This window comes from Parambassis ranga, chromosome 9 (assembly GCF_900634625.1).
Source record: "Parambassis ranga chromosome 9, fParRan2.1, whole genome shotgun sequence".
NCBI classification, from domain to species: domain Eukaryota; kingdom Metazoa; phylum Chordata; class Actinopteri; family Ambassidae; genus Parambassis; species Parambassis ranga.
In genome coordinates, this window is record NC_041030.1 from 9,550,887 (window position 1) to 9,570,570 (window position 19,684).

Genomic DNA, 19,684 nt, shown 5'->3' on the forward strand with positions numbered 1-19,684 from the left:
TCAGGTGGTGAATCTATCTTGAAAAAGTAGCCTGTCTGCATAAAACTACTGCAGGAGATCAGACAATATCTATAGACGAGTAACAAATGTGGAAAATTTCACCCATTTGTTTTTAGACCTCCAGGTGGGGAACATTTTGGTTTGTGGTGTGAATTTCTCCAACTGTATGGGGAAAGGTAGATGGCCGACAGAAACTGTTAAATAGTATAATGTAAACATGTGTCAAAAACATTTTTTTTAATTTTAAGTTTCTAAACTCTAATTTTTGTAAGATTTGGGATTATGCCGTTGCGGCCCACGGGGTGGCGCTGTCTACCACCTCCACACTGTGTGTGCACCATGGTGTGCACCCTTGAGAGACAAATGGGATTAAAACATCTTGTCTTATTAGGCAGCGAGCAGGAGACGAGCTTGAGTCTCGGAGAAGCTGCAAACGAATGTTTCTGTCGGGGCAGTGAGCTGTGTTTGTACAGTTAGCAGGAGCCTCCACATGGCTGCGGGGGCCCGGAGTTGTGTGTAGTAGAGAGGAGAGGAGAAGGGGGATCGCTCTGTCCCCGTTATTTCCACCGGCTTCAGTCCCGTTAGATGACAGACGCGCTTCATCCCATGTTGTTCACCGGGAACTGAAAAGCTGCTGAAGGAATTACCGATTGAAAGATGCAGTTATCAGCTGCTGTTTGAGAAGAGGTGGAGCTGCAGACCTCGGGAGCGCTTACCCATGTTATCCACAGAAATAAAGACATTATAGTCATTTATCTTGGACTGAGCGGCCAAGCAAGACGTCAGGTAAGTTGACATGATTTATGTTACATCTCTTTTTTCCTTATATGTTTGTGTTCGTCATTATGACGGGCTTTTTGTGAGGATGTGTGGCGTCCAGCAAAACTTTGCAGGATTCATAAAAAAGACGCGAGGATGTGAGGGCTTTGTGGCACACATGCAGGACAATGCAAACGTCTTAGATTTATTTTTCAGCAAGCGAGTCCGAGATGATTGGTGACTCCAAATGCTTCTTGCCAGTTCTAGATTAATAGTGCAGAGAATAAAGGAAACAAATGAGTAGCGATACTCCTCATCAATTATGCCAGACAGCTCAAGCAGACGCATTGTGTAAGACTATAAGAAAGCGATTAAAAGTGCTTGGCCACTGCTAATTTCTTTTCGCGCTGTGCCAAAAATACCCCTCGGAGCAGCTAATAAAATTGAAAAGCCTAAATATTGATTCAGCGCAATCAGTATAAGTGAATGGCCGGGCTGCCCATTGAGGACGGAGACAAACGCTTCCATGGTTACATCCAGGATCTCCAGTGTGATTACTGCGCTTTGTGTGGGGTTCTCTCTCTCTCTCTCTCTCTCCCACTGAAATAAAACAACTGCCACACATGGTGAGCTGCGGACCTTCTCATAAAGACTCCGCTGACTAATCTATAGGCTTACTCGGCCTATAAGTAATCTTGGCACACTCTGAGTTGCGCACATGTGCTGCTACTGTTAAATAAACGAGTGGTGCCCTGAAGCCTCATTGTGCTCCTGCTTCTGTATTTTACGCAGATGTCCAAGGCGTCATAATTTACACCAGTTGATGGGGTGCGGTTTGCAGTCATTGAATAATTAAATATGTCCTTCTTATCTCTAATTGATTTGACATGATGTCATCTTGGTGCGTCCCTTGCAAATCTCTTTTGTTGCCTCTTCTGTGGTGCCTCAGCAGAGTTAAATCCTTTTCTCATAGAGAGGGAGGGTGGGAAGGGTGGGAGCTGCTGTATCCATTCAGCAGTTACACCTGCTTTCCCTTAGCACCAATATTTACCTCTTTCTTAAATGTCTGTTTGTGGAAGTAGTTTAATCATATTGGATGTTTCTTTGTTTACAAAAGTTGCCATGAAAAACTTCCTGTTGACTTTCCCCTAAAGCTGCTGTCTCTGTTTCCATCATTCTTGACCTATACGTCAGTTTGTATTTGCAGATTTGGATCCTATAACATCCTCACTTGCTCAGAGCTCAGGTCCTTTGTTTGTCAGTGTTTATGTCATTGCCTGGCAGGGGTCAGCCCCCATTCGCTTGTGTGAGGGTCTGAATGTGATTCACTGGGCGGAAACTGTTTTACTGCCTGCCTCTCTCCCCTTCTGTCTCACCCCCTCCTAATGGCTGCACAGTACAAAAGGGGGCAGTGCCATAAACAGAGCCTGCTCATTGATGAAAGGTGCTGAAGTGTTGCACATAGCAGACGGGAAGAGATTGATGTTTGGCGGGGATGAGATGGGCTTGCATTCTCAGTGTGTGGTGATGGAGGGAAATGGTGGATGAAGATACAGCACCTCTTCTACACGCAACAGGCTACCACCCCACCCTCCCTCCTACACACTGATCTGTGCACTGTGAAATCACTGTGAGCACAGTTAGGGGCAAGAGTTGTAAAGCATGTCTTTATCTGTTGAAGGAAGGACCTTTGTAAGGTGGAATTGGACCTGTGCATGACTTAACAGCTGCTCTGTGATTTGAGATCTATCATAGTTCCTTATTAGCCTCATGTATAAGGACAAGAGTTAACATTTTTTGTTTTTCTGTAAAAATGTACACAGGTAAACTTAACACAAAAGACTACACTTGCCTTGCTTTTCCATTTTTAGTGATGTGGGAAAAGAAAACCAGCAGAGCTACAACTCATTGGTTCTGGTTTTCATTTCCACACCTTCAGAGCGCACCTTCTTTCTCATGTTTTTTTCTCAAATGGCCGTTTCCTTCAGACAGAATAGCATTCCATGATCCTTATCTTACATCTGGCGTTGGCTGAATGCTAATTTAGGATTAGGCTTTACAACATTTTTGATTGGTTTGTGCATATGTAATCTAATTAGATTTTAGATTATTTTTATTTTATTTTAATACATAGAGATAAACTTTTTAAAACCACCCTTTATTTTCAGTGATTTTCAGTCATTTCTGGGTACTGCATCTTGATTATGTGATATTCGGCCAGCATGGGAAAAATGCTCTGCTGTGGGCAGACACTATAATTAGGACTCCAAGAGGAGACATAGAAGAGACAAAGTGTGCTTATAGGGTGAAAGAAGAAAAAGCATATGCAGGAAAATGTGTAAGGGTAAAATTAGTTATACCTTATCTTATCTTTTTCTGAGGTACAAAATGTTTTTTTTGTGATATGTGGCTGTTGTTGCAACAGCTGCTTTCTGATAGTCAGGACTCCCTGTTGTCATGTCAGCCTGTCGTTAAAGTGCTATCTTAATTTGACAATGTCTTGAAATTATGACTCAGCGGATTTTAGATTTAGTGACTGGACAAAACTCAACTCATAAGTCTCCTGCAATGTTCGCTTGGATTATAAAGCCTTGTTTGAAAAATCTTTTGACAGTTCATGCTTAAGCATACAAGAGAGTATCATGTTTTAGTAGTTGTTGTGTTTGGAGCAGCGGTACAGGAAAGTGGTGGGCTGTAAGCGATGGCCAACAATCCTGAGGTCTCCTTAGTGGGCCTGACCAACCACATATTGTTCCCGGTGAGAGGCTTCTAATGCGGGCACTGCAGCAAACCCTCGGCCGTGACCTCGCTGTCAACTCTCATAATCACACGCTCATATGTACGCACATACACACACATTTATGTTACATCTTGTTTTCTGTTTTCAAAGTCTTCCTTTGGGTATTAAACTTGAACTCTGACCTCTTTGATGCTAAATAAGCTAATGGCCTCAGATCTCAAAAGCTTTTCTGCTAATGCATCACTGGTTTCTATAATAGATCCAACAAAAGCAATGAATTATCAATAAAAACACAACTGAAGGTAAAGCTTTTTTTAAATTTATGGCACTATAATAAGTGCATATAAATTCAGGTAAACCCAAGCAGTTTTATTCAAACTTGCAAACTGCATAAAAATAATTTCAAGGTCCACTGAGACACATCCTTTGCTAGGTTATCAAAACATAGAGTCAAATAAAATAAATCTGCACGGCTGTGTCCTGTGCTTCACATTATCTTGGCTAGACTCTGTACAAATTAAATCAATGACTGTTGAAAGCATCTATTCTTATTTTTCCCCCCTCTGACCATTGAGTGATGTTTTATCCCAATGCTCCCCAGCCTTATTTGATAATTGAACAAATCCTTGATTGTTCTTCATTGATCCCATTCTTTCACCAAGCAGGCCCCCTGCATGGGTCCCTCTGTCTGGTCATAAATCCCCAGGAGTCCTACCCCACGTGGAGCCACGTGGAACACATCCCTTGTTGCCCCTGCTTCCCGACTGTCCTACGTTAAGCAAGTCAGGTTGAGTAGGTCACACTTTGTGTTCGGCTGGAAGGACATCACGGGTATCTATCCCGATTCTTCTTTTTTTACTGCAGCTCCTTTCTCTTACTTGCATGGGTGAATGTGTGTGTAAGCCCCATCAGGCCCTCTTCCTTTCTTTTCTTGTCATTCTCTGTTTATCTCTCACTTCCCTCATTGTGCTCTGTTGTCGGTCATGGCACAGGAGCTCCTCGTGCAGGTTGCGGTGGTTGATCCGAGCGTGACTGCGATGTGGCAGCATGTGTTCACTGTCATAAAAAGATGTGTTCATCCACTGTGTCTCAGTGCCTCTCATTAAAAACGACAGCTTCCTGAGTAATACATCTCAAATGATTTGGGTCATTTGGTAATAAACAACAAAAAGTAAAATCTTCCTTGCATCTTTATGTGAAGACAGACTTGTGATTCATACTCATATTCACTATTACATAACAAACATTTGGTTGAATGACTGTACAATGAACCTGCTCCATCCTTTTCTAATAATTAAGATTGGTTGACCACCCTTGTTCAGAATTTTTCCTCCTCTTCAGTCCTGCCATCTGGCTCTTAGTTTTCCTATGCGGAAAAAGCCTGAAACAGGGGCTGTCCCACACCTACTGTACCGAGGATGTGTGTGCTGTGCGTGTTCTTGTTTAGACGTGATAGAGTAGAGCTGAGAGAAAAGAAGTGAGTCTGAATAGGATGGTTTTGGATGCTGTTGGAGAGTAGGCCAGCATGCCAAAAAGTGGGTGAAACAAAAGAATAGAGAACTGTGGCAATGTTAGAAATGCACACAAAACACAAAAAGGAGCATGAGCGAACAAAAGCCTGCTCCTCAAAATTGTGCGCTGGTCAGTGAATCGTAAAGTCCCGCTTCTCCTCCAATGAAAATACACCCCCGTTCTGGGTTGCCTCTCTATTTTGTGAACTCTTTTGAAATGCAATTAGCATTTTTATCCAGGCCCAACCAGTTACATGCAATGAAGTAATACCCTTTCTAATTTGGCCCTTTGGTCTGTGAGACTATGGAGAGCGCAACCTTGTTTAATCTCATGAAAGTGTTTTTTTCTGTCTGCCGCCGTCACTGTGTGTCATACAGGCTAATCAGTCAGCCAGTGCTCGAACTAGAAAACACTCTAAATTGCTCATGCACTGGTTCCTACTCAATTGGAACCACTTTCCTTTTTCTATATCCATTCCTTCCCCGAGAAGAAGAAAAAAACTCTTGTTTTCAATTGGGGATGTGAGATGCCGTTGGCTCGACTTAAGAGCAGCCGACCACGGTCATGTGGACAATACCTTCGGGAAAACTCCCTCTCTCTGTCTTTTTTCACAGTAAAATGCACACTTGATTGGCAGTCTCTTGCCCCTGAAGGAGAAATGCCTGGTTGAAAAGTATCGTCTGACAATAGCTTGAGGGCTGACCTCATGCATTTTTGCTCTTTAGAGAGGATTCACTCAACTGTTTTCTAGGTCCCCTTATGTGGAATAGCATAATTTGGTTGCAAATCAGGAAGCTGCCATGTTCACTTCACAAACATTTCTCGCCCTCTTTTTGTTGGACTTTTCTTGTTTTTTTCCCCCTGAAAATAAACAGAATTCTGTTTTTTGGGTAGAGCTCAAAATAAGCCCAGTGAGTAATGCAGAGTTTTTGTCAGAGTTAATGATGTATGTTTTAGCTCTACTCGCTTATTAAGTTTCTTAATTTCTTCTACCCGACTTCTCCGTATGGCGAGAACATTCACTGATCTAAAAATACTGGAGGCAGAAACTACATGCGAAGTGCAATTATGGGCTTGTGAGCTGACCGGGAATGGCAGCCGCATCTCAGCCAGGCTGAGAACGGACGGTGGGTGGTTTCTGAGGGCTCGACACACATTGGGCTGGTGGCATCGCTTAGTGTGGAGTACAACTCAAACAGAAACCAGTCCAATAAACAGAGAGGGTAGGCTCTATGGTTTTGGGGACAAACACGAATGAAACTGACAAACCAATTTAATACAGCAGCCACATTAAAATATAAATACTTTTTTTTTTATATGATACAGTATAATTATTGAGCGCCTTTGTGCAGTATTAGCAGCCTTTATAATACCTTTATCCTTATGTTTTGAGCTAACTGGATTCCAAATGTTCACATTATGCATTTTTCATGTTCTGCCTGACCTCAGGACTGTAAATCGGCCATCCAACCACAGGGCACTTCCATTTTCCAATGTTTACAGCGCTTAAGAACTGACTTTGTACCTACCTCTTCCATTATATAAACATAACCATTTAAACAGTGATGTATTTACATATATATCACTGTTATCACCTCTGTCCTTTATGTCCATGTATGCCTGTCAGTCTGTTTGCATGGTATTTAGCATGAATTTGAATGGAGGAGACACACTAATGTTCCAGGAACGCTGTTATATTATTTGATCTTAATGACAGAGCAGTTTCTTTTTGTGGTCAGACTGACTCCAGATCACCAACCAGAGCTGTAAGATTGATGAATGAGATGCCACTGCAGGCCTCCCAGTGTCAGAAAACTGGAATTCGCTCTGTATGTGTGTGTGTGTATACATGTGTGCATTTGAGCAATGAACTGCCAGACATAACCACATACTCTTCACCATGGGCGTCTTAGGACCAGGGAAGCCTCAGGGCAGGGATGCCGCATGGGAAAGCCCTTGATTAAAACTCTACAGGCTGTTATCCCACACAGTAAAAAGGAAGTAAGGGTATTGATTTCCACTTTTTAAAGCTTGTAATAGTGAGTATTCTCAGTGAAATAACATGGGGAAAAGCAAAGTCCTTGATTATGGTTACATAGACTGGTACTTTGCCACGAGAAGCTCCCAGTGGCAAAAGCGGACGCTGTGTTTAATTGGACAAAGAAATGAGAGCTTTTTCCTTGTCCACAGTTGTAACAACATATAATAGCTAATCATCCCACTTACTGAAGCCAGGGTACATGGCACGCTCTACAGTGAATCTTGCAGTGTCACACTTACTACCATCGTCTGACTGTTAAGTCTTGGGCTTACAGTGAATAATTGATGCTAAAGATTATGACACAGAGGCCGCTGTCAGGAGAAACCCTAGAGGTATCAGCGGCAAGCCCTGACCCTGGGAGCAGCCCTGCAACCAGACACCTCCTCAGCACCTCAGACAGAGATATCCAATAGATCAGTAAGTTTGTGTGTGTGTGTGGTGCCTCTGCGAGGGATCCAATGTAACAGTTTTTGTGAACCAGGCTCCTAACACCGGCATGCTGCTTTAAGAAGGGCCGACAGGTGACGGGGTCAAACCTCACAGACCAGCACTGATGTTATCACTGTGACTCTTCATGGTGCTTTTAAGCTGACCTGTCAAGTGAAGTTATGCATCACAGAGATATGGAAACATTTGGAATGTCCCCAAGAAGTTAAGACGTGTGACAGAAAGAGATAAGAAATGAGAGAAAGTAAGAGGTGGAGACCTAAGAGATGCTGTACTTACAGTGAAGTGTGAGTGTTTGTGTGCTGCTTTTACATTGTTTCCTTTGATCTGAGCTTAGCTTGTGAAACTGTTGGACTCTTGTTGTGGCTCAGTGACCAGGACTAAGAAGCTTTCCTGGCAAGCACAAAGTCTACTTGTGCAACAACACTATAATGACTGTGAATTTTTAGAAGAGTTAAAATGTCAGCTGGAATCATTGTGCACTGTATAAAAATGGCTAAGTCAAAGCTTAACGTGATAATAATCTAATTTAAACAACAGCTTTAGAAAATTGTACAAATTATTGCACCGTTGTGCTCTTTGTGGAATACATTTGACTCTACTATATATAGTCAATACTAGATATTTATACAATACAATTTGTGTTCCAGGAAATAAATGTTAGGCAATAGAAAGAAGACAAATGTGGAGGGAGTCAAAGAATAAGTCAATAAAAGCAATTTTGGATGTTCAGAATGTGAAGTCCTTTAGTTGTGGGCTTCTCTGCGGCTTGTTTGAGCGCCAGGTCCCAGAGACCTCGGCTCAGCCTGCTCCTTTGGCCCAGGATATTTGTGATGGACAGTGTGTTCTCCCTCCAGTGTCCTGGACCGTCACCGAGCTGCCTGTCTAGGCTTTGAGGCTGTGCATTTTGGATGCATTATACTGAATGTGGCAGCTCTGGCAAATGTAACCGTGTATGCAAACGTCAGTGTGTGTGCCTCTGTGCAACTCTCTACATGAACTCTGACTCCTAGTCTTATCAATGTCAGAGGTCTGCGCCAGGCACTCCATGCTGCCTTTAGATGTGACAGACAGGTCCTTGGGGTCTCTGTAACCCCTGGGGTCAGGGTTGGCACAACACAAGATGCCAGTACAAAAACCGCCCTGCAGCCTGTGAAGCAGACCTGTGCCATCCACACAGCATCTGCTCTGTATTGGGCCCTTTGAAGGATGTTACTTTGGGAGGATGGAAGGGAGCTTTTGATGCACAAGACAGACTGTGGGAAGTTGGACCTTCTGTTTTGAGTACTGAAAGTCATCATGATGTTGAAAGATTAAGATTAAATACATTCTATTATGTACCATCAAATATTGATGATTTCCTTTCATAGTGTTTTACCACAACCTTCAGTCAGTCATTCAAAAAGTTGTCAACTCCAGGAGAGAGAGAGAGAGAGAGAGAGAGAGAGAGAGAGAGAGAGAGAGAGAAATAACAGGATTTATTCAATGTCAGCCTCTTTTACTCACCCAACACACTCACCTCTTTTCCCCTTTAGCCTTACCCTCTGCTCCCCACTGTCTAGCCCTTCTACCCACCAACTCTAAATCCTATTTTGATGGATTTCCCAGCCGTTTCTCCACTGCTGGCATGTGTGGCACATTAACACATACATACACTGATTAACATCAGGTTCAAGATACAATCACACTCTCCCTCTCTGTCTCATCCACATCTATGTCCGACTGCATTTATTAACATTTTTGCTGACACAGTGTCTTATTCTCCTTATGAATCTAACAAATTGATTGATGGATGGTTGCTATTTTAACACCCACCAATTTTGAGAATAACTCAGATTGATATAACAGTAATGGAACATATGAAAAACAGGATATTTTCAATGTCCAACTTTCCTAAATGATTTCTGTTAGAAAAAAAAACCCAAACATGACTTCATCCACCGTAGCTGCTGATGTTCGTTTTCAACCTTGTAATTAAGAGCGAATACTTTTAAAAAGACTTTATGTGTTCATACTGTTGGCAAGGATGTGTAGTGCAGATTATGAATGGGATGGGTAAAAGGCAGCAGGGAGGGGAGACACAGGACAGAGTGGCTGCAATTTTAGCTTTAAGCTGGCTACACCCCACGCTTGTCATGCTGTGTTGTTTTGTTGTGTTAACCATGACAACTGTCTCAGTGGCTCCATCCAGCTTTAGGATTATTCTGGGTGACAGAGCTAAGCGGGAGATGACAGAGGAGGAAGGAGAGGAGAGGAAAAGCAGAGGAGAGAGGAAGAGGGTGCGAAAGTAAGGGGGGTTATTAGAGGAAGTGACAGGAAAGTTTATTAGAAAATAATGGCAATGCAAAATTACACAAGAAGGCATGACATCAAATGTATGTGGCAAAGAAGAATAAACTCAACAGCAACTGCTATAACAGTTACGACAACATGAGGACAACAGCCGCTGAAATTATGGAATAATGTTGTGAATCATTTAGACCACAATGACCACCGAGCCTGCCAGCCAGCCTGGCTGCACATTGCAAAAGTCAGCAGGCCTTCTGAACATCTGGCCCTTCCATACCGCCTGCAGATCATATTAGCTTTAAAGCTTCTAAACTGGTAATAGTGACACCTGTGGACATTACGTGAGCTGCAGTCAGCATCCTGTTGCCCACACATGTGTGATTGGGCACACTCCAACACTCATGCAAGTTATCAGACAGATCAGCCATAAGATTATCAAGATACCACTGTCCACTCAAGATAGTTGAAAGTGTATCAAGTAACTAACAAGATGCTGCTCACTTTGTAAGTGTTCCCCGTCACCCTTTTGTTTGGATGAGTATGCATTTCTTTCACTATGTATTCTGCCCTTATAACTTTTCCTGCATTTTTTCATCTCCTCTTTATAGGAATGCTTCCTGTCCTCCTGCTAGCTGGGTTGATTCTGGCTCTGTCCATCCCTGGCACCACGTCAGAGTCAGCCACGCTGCGGTTTCTGGGGCAGACTGACTTCGTTGTCAACGAGAGCAGCACCGCTGTGGTCCGGCTGGTTGTAGAAAGAGTGGGAGACCCGGTCAATGTGACGGCTTTGGTTCTGGTATGATGACTTTCTGAGCATTCAATCTGAACAGTTGATTCATTCCCTTGTTCACTAGTTCTTGAAATAGTGAACAAGGGAAGGGTTTCTATCTTTGGCAAACAGTGGTTGTGACATAAAAGACCAGTGTGTCTGCAGGAAAAACTGCAGTGGAAATAGATGGAGTTTGGCTTTTATGTCCTCTACATGGAGCTAGTGTCAGCCACTCACAGTTGGTGTCTGGAAAGTTATACAGACTGATGAATGGTTGTGTTTCTGGAGGTTTTTCTAGTTACATAAATTATTATACCTGGGCTACTTATCTGGCAATGAAATACTGTATAACGTCAGACCTCCTCTCAGGATCTACTCGGGATGAAAAGAAAAACATGGAAATTCGACATCAGGCAGGCACAACTGACATGGAAGTAAAGCAAAACAAACATTGTGTCTGCCTCTGTTGGAAGAGATACAGTAGCTGAAACATGCAAAAACATCACAGCTGGACATCTTGTAGCATTCAAACACATTATCGATCCATTATTTTATATTATTTCCATGTCTCCTACAATTTCATATGAATGTAAAAAAATACTGAGTCGATGGACTAATGAAGCAGTATTTCCACTATTGTTTCCTCTCAGCTTGAGGGCATTGACACCGGGGACTTTGAAGCCATCAACGCTGCAGCCTTCCTGTTGTCCACAGAGTCCAGTAAGACCATCTTCATTGCTGTGAAAGATGATGACTTGCCTGAAGCTGATGAGACATTTACCTTCAACCTTAGACTTCAGGTGAGCTGCTGCTTTTCTAAAGTTTGTGTGTGTGTGCTATGTGTGCATGCCTTCTATCTTTTTTTATGCCTCACATGTGTTGCAGTTGTGTGCCAAATGTTTTTCTTTCTTCACTTCCTTCTTTCTCTCATCTCTCCGGAGCTCCAAGTTACTTCCCACAAAACGCCACTATTCTAATTCTGCCCCTGACCATCTTAAACCCTAACCCCAGCTGCTGAGCAGTGGGGAGCGGGGGGTGTCACACAGTAAACTCTGTGTGACACTCCGAGCTGTAGGCCTTTGATGTGTGAGAGTCGGCTGGGTGTGGCCAAATATTGTTTTTGAGGTTCCCCACTAAAACACAATTTTGTGAAAACGAACCATCTTTGACAGCTACGACCTCACTGCACAATTTTATAAAGTGATTATTTCATCAACTGTTCCTTCTGACTTTAATGTCCATGACCATTCTATGGGCTTAAATTCTGCATAGGTCGGGGATTCATTGTATGGTTGTGGATGAATACTTTCACAATGAATGAATGGATTCTCAACCTCTTACACTGCAAACATTTCATGCATTAAAGGCTACAAACCCCACACCATCGAAAGGTACTCTAGTTGAAGCAAGTTGTGCATGGGACACCTATAGCTGTTTTAAAGGTGATTTGAGGTTTTTATTTTATCCTTGTCAAAGGAATTACAATCACAGCTCAGAAGGCCTTACACCTATAGACTATCTCCATGGTTTCATGTATCCTTTAGCTGTCAAGTCTGATTGATGAACTGGGGGGGTCTGGTGTTGTTATCTGCCCTCATCTCATCCCCCACTAACAGAGCTCAGATAAAGGTCATTGTGAATCACTGACTGTCAACTATGTACATTTACAAAACAACCCAGAACAGCTGTCAACAACTGAGACTTTCTTCACACTGTTTTCAATTTAACACAGTATTTTTATGACATCTGGTTAAAATCCAGAAGCACAAACCCACATGTAGCCTGCTACTAGAGTGAAAGAGCAGATGAGGCCCTCTTCTGTTTACACTACAGCAGAGACAAAGCTCTGCCCTAATGCTAGCCTATCAGCTTACTGAAAGACTGTCTGGAGGATGAATGTGCTCTACAAGAAGTGTCATAGATCAGCACAAGTAAGAAATAAAAGATTGCTGAGGGTACATTTATCATTTCCGACAGTTAAATCTGTTTTAATAGAAGGTATTGTATTGACTTTGTTAACAGCTGAGTATGACAGAACAGGCTTGTTGTTGTTGCACCACAGCAGGTGCGCCTTACCAGCACTGTGTAGGAACAAAACACCAAAACACACGAGCTGTATTATATTAGACTCAAGGAGGCAGGATTTATGTTAGGGCCTGTGTGAGACTGTATCTTTGAAAACCAATATGAGTATGTGTATGTGTTCGAGCAGCCTCCCCGCTCACTTTGTGCCTTGGCTTTGTGAAATCGGTCAGATTCTATGAGTGGACCTGCTCAGCATCAGAAAGAAAGCTCTGTTACAACACAGAAAAAGTCCTGTTTGAATAGAGGGATGAATAGCCTAAGTACTTTCTTGTTTGTCATTTTCCGCTTTGCTCACTCTCACTTTAAGCCTCACAGTGGTTTTACTCAAGGATTTACAGCTGGATTGTGTTTGGCTGAGAAAATGGAAAATGGAAAAATGCTTTGAGGCAGAAATTGTGTTTATGTTTATCAAACTGTGTCAAGACTCCCACAGGTGATCATTTTTCCTGCCTGCATGTTCACTAATTAGCATATATTGTAGAAGGATTTTGGATGTTTTGGTGGAAACCTGTGCACTTGAGGCTTGAGGAGAATTGGTCTGTGAAATGCTTGTGAAAACACTGGTAAGCTCACTAATGAATACCCAAGAAAGTTAGGCCCAATAACAAGCCTGTTTTTCTACTGTACAGCCAAGAGTAAAAAAAAATAAAATAAATAAATAAAACTTCTTTGCACACATCACATTTTTGTTGGATTAAATACTTACAATATAAGCCTTGTGAAATGACCGAGTGGTTGTATGCATGCTGAGATTTTAAGTTTGTCAGGTCTTAGTGCCGAATGACAGAGCACAGCACAAGTCGTGAAGGTGAATCCTGCTGAGAGCCAACAGGACAAACCAACCAGTACTTCCTGACTTTGTGCCTTCTCACCGGGGCAGCTCAGTGGGAGCACAGGAATGACAGTGGATAAGAAAGTCATTGTGTTTTTTCACATGAATGTCAGGATTAACTGTTGGGGGGATGTTAAGGAGTGTGAGTGTAAACACTTTTTTTTAATCTAGCCATTTCATTCCAGAGTTCTTCTAATGGCGTGACACTGGGAACACCAAACAAGGCGACCATCACCATCTTGTCCAACGACAACGCCTTTGGAATAATTGCCTTCAACTCGGTAAGAAACCATCATACACCTACAATCACAATCAAAGGTGGAAAAGAAACAGTCAGTAACATATGCTCCAACTTGCTCCAATACACAACACAATGCACTGGAGAATTTTCTCCAGTTTGTGCTGTTTGCTGGTTGTAGCAGCGGACCTTGAACCACAAGTATTTTCTTGTATTTGTGACCAGAAACAGCTGAGTTAGAGGTCAGGGTGGAGCACTTTGGACCTGCTGCTGCAGTGAGGCAGATATGTGGTGGTTGACTTGCCAGTAGGAGTTTATAGTGTTCGAAGTGTAGCTCTACCAGATGGTATAATATGCTGGATTGGGAGTTGGCCATTCCGTGAATCAATAAAGGTCTTCTGCCCTTAGGAGGATATGTATGAATACAATTATGCTTTTTTCTTTATGTTTATGTGTTTCGTTTTGGAATCTTATTTAATCTATCTGTTTTATATATTTGTTTGTTTCACAATTTGGTTGACTTCAAAATAAGGAGCAGTGTTAATCTGTTTGTTTTGTGTGTCTTCATCTCAGACCGAAGAGATTGTCGTTGACGAACCTAGAGGAAGGAACCAGTATGTGCCTTTAACGCTTATTAGAGAAAAGGGAACATATGGGACTGTGACTGTGAACTTTGAGGTGAGACGCTATACCTTTAGTACTCTAAGAGCTTGCCAGACTTTAGCTGGTTGAAGATAATGTGTTAAACCCCCCATTACATGCATGCATATACCAAAGTATACAAATGACAGCTTGCTGCTGTCCTCCCAGATCTCTGAAGGTCCCAACCCTGCTATTGAGGACCTCAGTCCAGACAGAGGAAACATCACCATCCCTGTAGGACAGTCTGTAGTGCGTTTCAGTGTCCTCATTCGGGATGACCAGGTATTAATCTGCCTCCTTTCTGTACCTTTAAAATTATTTCTGGTATATCAGGTTTTGAGCTGTGTACTAGCATGCTTCTGTTTCTCCTACTCCCAGATCCCAGAAGATGATGAAGTGTTTTCAGTCAGGCTAACAGGTGTGGTAGGTGGAGCCCTCCTCAGGCCCAACGCCAGCAGCATCCAACTGAGAATCCGGCGTAATGATAGCCCACTGCGATTTTCCCACTCTATCATGGCAGTACCAGAGTCTGCAGGAGTCATTGCCCTCAATGTGACCCGCGGGCGAATGGCAGAGGATGGGCCAATCATTGGTTCTGTTGACACTGAGGTTAATTTCTTTTTTTATGTTTTACAGAATGAAATATATATGTACATTGTGATGCTGTAAAAACAACAACAAAACAACAATGGCATGCAAAACCATCTGGACTTTCACGTTTTTAGGTCTCCATAGACTACATGGTGGTGAGTGGTGAAGGACTGGGCAGCGCCACACCAGCTGTGGATTTTTTCGACCTACAGGCAGTCAGAACTGTCACATTCCCTCCGTTTGTCTACAAAACCAGCCTGTTGTTTAACATTAGCGATGACATTGTGCCAGAAATCGCTGAATCTTTCCATCTGGTCTTGCTGGAGGAGACCATCCGAGGAGATGCTGTGCTAGTACCACCCAATGCGGTGCTGGTGACCATCGAGCCCAATGATAAGCCTCACGGTGTCCTGTCCATTAGCAGCAGCTCAGTCATTCAGCCAATCAGCATCAATGAAGATGTGACACAAAGGTGGATAATTTTATATTTATGGTATATATTTATGATTTGTAATTAATGCAAAAATGCAAAGTAATGATTTTAATTTCTTATTCCTCCTCAGGTTCGACGGTATCATCATTGTAAGAAATGGAGGCAGCTATGGTGCTGTATCTGCCAACTGGTCCATCAGTAGAAACTCCACTGATCTTTCACCAGTGTCAGATGATTTGAGACCTGAGCAGGGGACAGTGAGATTTGCTGCCGGCCAAGTGACTGCCGTGATTCCAATAAACATTGTGGCAGACCGTGAACCTGAAGAGGCCGAAGCCTTTATTCTTAGACTGCTGCCCAAAACTGTAACTGGAAACGCAGAGGTCGACGAACCCATGGAGGTGAGTTTACAATGTTCTTTCTATCCTTATGGGTTTGTGTGAGAGGGGAAAACAGCCTGCACTTGTCTGAGATGCCGTTGCATGTGTTACACATGTGTGTGTTTGACCTACTGTAAGGTAAAGTGACAAACTTGGCACATTTTGCAGAATCCGACCCCCCGCTCTGTGGGTGTTCCTTAATGTGGCTGATTCAAAACAAAGCGGAAACAGCAGGCACACTCTGTGTGGGGTGTTTCTCTGTGTGTTTTTTTTTTTTTTAAAGTGTGGGTGAAGTGGTGACAGGTTTTTATAGCTTCCATCTTTATCCAAGCCCTTTGGCTATGTGTGAAAGCAGTGGGCAGATCTAAGGCTTGTTTATATTCAAGGCATAAGATGTCATACAAATACACACCCGAACTCTACCTCAGGTTGTGAAACTATAGGGTCTGTTTGCCATCTGTTCAGAGCAAGTTGACTCAGCAGAAATCGCTTGCAGGATAAACTGTAATATAATCAGTGTTAATTATTTACAAAAAAGGATATACAGTGAGATGTTATGAATGTGTCAGACAAGTGTAGGTTCCAGAGAAGTGAATGAGCCATCATTAAATGCTCATGGAAACTGCTGTAGCAGTTTTAGCAGAGTTAATTAAAGAGGATGTCTCTCTAAAGTTAGCTCAGGGCTGTTTTACTACTTTCAGTCTCACTTGTTTTCTTTCGTCTCTGTTCCTCCTCCCCTTTTTTCTTTGCGTGACCACGATGCAATGTTACTAACAAAAAACAGGATATAAACAAAACTGTTTAGTGCAATTGTTGGTAAAACCAGGCATATTTACAAAGAGGGGCAATTTGTGTTTTTGTAATTGCTCTTATGCTGATTTGGTAATCTCATTCCTACTCTTCATCTGGTCTTCCTCCACTCTTTTTCCAGATGGTGTTTTACATCCAGGACAGTGATGATGTCTATGGGCTTTTTCGGTTTGACCCAGCCAAAGGCCAGAGCATCCAGAGCCAGCCCGATGGCCGCTTCCTGTCGCTGAATTTCCTACGAGATGGTGGTACGCTGGGGAACGTGTCTTTGACCCTCACAGCCCTTTATATCCCTGCAGGTCCAGTAGATCCTGCATTGGCCCGGGATCTGGTGCTTAATGTTAGCAGGTCTGTTAATGTGCTGTTTTCTCGTGAGCGGACCGTCCATGTCATACTGCCAATCAGGAATGACGCCTTTTTGCAGAATGGAGCTCATTTCTTAATACAGGTAAAAAGGCTGCGATCAACACAATTGTTTTCACATATTTCATAAAAATAGAGCTTGTATAAGTGCTTTTGGTAAAGTCAGTGCAATTCAGATTTTAAATAAGTCATTTAAATGTGCCAATTTAGCACAAATATAAAAAAAGTGAATAAACTGACTGCATGTTCCACACAGTACTACTGTTCATGTTTGAACCTTGTTAATTTCTTTCCCCAGTTAAATTCTTTGGAGCTGGTTGACATCAATCCCCCTATTCCATCAAACAGCCCACGGTTTGGGGGACCTCTAAATCTGACCTTGACAGTAACCCCTGACATTGCTAACGGGGAGATTGGATTTACAAATAACACTACAGTGGTGGTTTATGAACCTGAGGACAGCAATACCAGTATGGTTAGTTCCTCTCCTGTTTTCATGTATTGGTCAGTTTTATCTTAAATCACCACTGTGGCTTAAACCTTTGAGTAACTGAGTATACATGCGCATGTAGAAGTTAATTCTAATAATCTTCGGTGCAGGTGAGCCTCCCCTTGCGACGTGATGGGACAGACGGGCGGGCTGAAGTGTTTTGGAGTCTTCGACCAATCGGAGACAATCGTGAGGATGTAACTGCCAATGACCTGAAGCCTTTGCGTGGCTCTGTTGTCTTTCTGTCAGGGCAGAGCGACGCATCTATCAATCTAACCATTATGGCTGACAATATTCCAGAAGTCAATGAGACCTTACTGCTTACTCTGGATCGGTAAGAACATTACACTAAGGAAAAAGTTCAAATTCATCAACACTCATTGTTGTAGCAGTTTCCTCCTGTTCATACAATATAATGGGGTACAGTGGAAGTGGCAGTGGAAAGGCTGAGTGAGCACTCCTTAGAGTTTCTTGTATATTTGGGGGGTGAGGAGGGGTGGGGGACTCTGTTAGTCTGTGTTCTGATGAGAACGGCTGCTTTCTCTCCCTCCCACTCCTCCCCTGCAGGGTGGAGACTGCACGCTTTATAGTGTACTTTGGGTAAGTGGAGAGTGGAGTGAACCTGGGGCTTTTGTGTGGCGTGAATCAGGTCTTTGTTTTTTAGAGAAGAGCCTACTTCAGGATTTTTGGGGTCTTTGGTCAACATGGGGATGAGGGGGACTGGGATAGGGTGAGCGAATCTACAACGGTGTGAAAAAAGGGACTCTAAAAGAGGGTGATTGTTGGGAGTAAATAGAAAATCTTCTTGATGTTTTTTTGCTCTAATTGAACCAGGCTTGATTGTGTACACTTTTAAAGATGTCCGTGTTTGTATGCATGCAGAGCCTTGGCTGTGACTGTTTGTTTGGAGTGCTTCATTCCGTCATGTCTTTGTGATGTGCCCATTGTGTTACGCTTGCTTGGCTCCCGTTTTCTCAGCATACACACATATACACACACCCCCGTGGAGTAATAAAGACACAGGCACGCACTTGATTGACATTGTTATTAAAAGTGGTCTAAACAGCAGGAGTTCAGCATATGGTGTTAATAATGAATGAGCATCACACAATGCAAGGAATGCATTACGGAGTTTAGATTAAAGCTGAGCTGTTGAGCCATTGTTATTATTGTTGCTGAGGATGCAATACTCACAACACTCAAATAAAGCAAAGGTCCATGACTGCTGAAATTTGCTGCTCCATGAAGTTAATTAAGACAGTGCAGGCCTACTAACTAATACTTTTTAAAAACAAATTTCCTTTCTGGTATTTTTCTGTGTGTGTGTGTTCCAGGAGTAATGTTGAGAATCAGATCTTGAAAGCTGGCTTCACCAGCAGAGAGATTGTCATCATGGAGAACGATGACCCTGGGGGAGTCTTTGAATTCTCCCAAAACTCTAGAGGTCCATGGATTATCAACGTAAGTCAAAGTTCAACAAATGTTAAGTGGTAGCTACATAAATGAACCCTATTCACCCTGGAGTATCTGTACTAGGCACTTGGTGTCTTGTTGTTGTCCCAAGTACGGCACATTCATTTGTATTTGTGATTTATCCATAGAGCCCCAGGGTGTTTATTTAAGCCTCATGTCAATAGTTAATGACTTGAATTTAATTGTATTTTTTGCAAGTGAAAAGAGCATTTTCTCAGCTCTCTGTTTGATATTTTTTAACCTAGGAGGGTGAGGCTGTGGAACTACATGTGGTCAGAGCCCAGGGGCAACTTCTGAAACAGCTGGTACGATATGTTGTCGTACCTTCAGGCAGCACTGAATTCTATGGGGCAACAGGCGTCCTAGAGTTCAAACCTGGGGAGAGAGAGGTGGTGGTGGCACTAGTAGCAAGGCCTGATGGAGTACCTGAGGTAAGAAAAAAATCTTGAACAGATTTGAATCATTAATGATCGTCATCTGTTTTACACATGACTAAATCTTTGTTTTTGTGTGTGTTCATATAGCTGGACGAGACGTACTCTGTGGTACTTAGTAGCTACAGCACTCCACCCAGTCGCCTAGGCAACTACAGGGAGGTCAACATCACAGTGCGGAAGAATGACGACCCCTTTGGTGTCATTGAGTTCATCCAATCAGGACTGACAGTGGCCATCAATGAGAGCAAAGGGAACACCACGCACCAGGGTACTATGAAGTAACAGTTCTTGAGATAGTAGTGATACTTTACCATGTCAAGTGGGGTCTCATTAACAGTTGCAATTGGACCTAT

At 42.7% G+C, this 19,684-nt stretch overlaps 1 protein-coding gene across 1 annotated transcript in view; it reads left to right on the forward strand.

Annotated features, from left to right (window-relative positions):
• The first annotated feature begins 10,398 nt into the window (after nucleotides 1-10,398).
• Nucleotides 10,399-19,684, forward strand: part of adgrv1 (adhesion G protein-coupled receptor V1) — a 71,818-nt gene continuing 62,532 nt past the window's right edge. Inside the window, exons 1-14 of the mRNA XM_028413821.1 lie at nucleotides 10,399-10,584; nucleotides 11,208-11,357; nucleotides 13,660-13,755; nucleotides 14,286-14,390; nucleotides 14,523-14,636; nucleotides 14,733-14,963; nucleotides 15,080-15,417; nucleotides 15,509-15,779; nucleotides 16,690-17,016; nucleotides 17,230-17,406; nucleotides 17,532-17,755; nucleotides 18,756-18,882; nucleotides 19,140-19,325; nucleotides 19,419-19,599. Of these exons, the coding sequence (XP_028269622.1) occupies nucleotides 10,399-10,584; nucleotides 11,208-11,357; nucleotides 13,660-13,755; nucleotides 14,286-14,390; nucleotides 14,523-14,636; nucleotides 14,733-14,963; nucleotides 15,080-15,417; nucleotides 15,509-15,779; nucleotides 16,690-17,016; nucleotides 17,230-17,406; nucleotides 17,532-17,755; nucleotides 18,756-18,882; nucleotides 19,140-19,325; nucleotides 19,419-19,599 (2,713 nt within the window). The remainder of the gene's footprint in view (nucleotides 10,585-11,207; nucleotides 11,358-13,659; nucleotides 13,756-14,285; nucleotides 14,391-14,522; nucleotides 14,637-14,732; nucleotides 14,964-15,079; nucleotides 15,418-15,508; nucleotides 15,780-16,689; nucleotides 17,017-17,229; nucleotides 17,407-17,531; nucleotides 17,756-18,755; nucleotides 18,883-19,139; nucleotides 19,326-19,418; nucleotides 19,600-19,684) is intronic.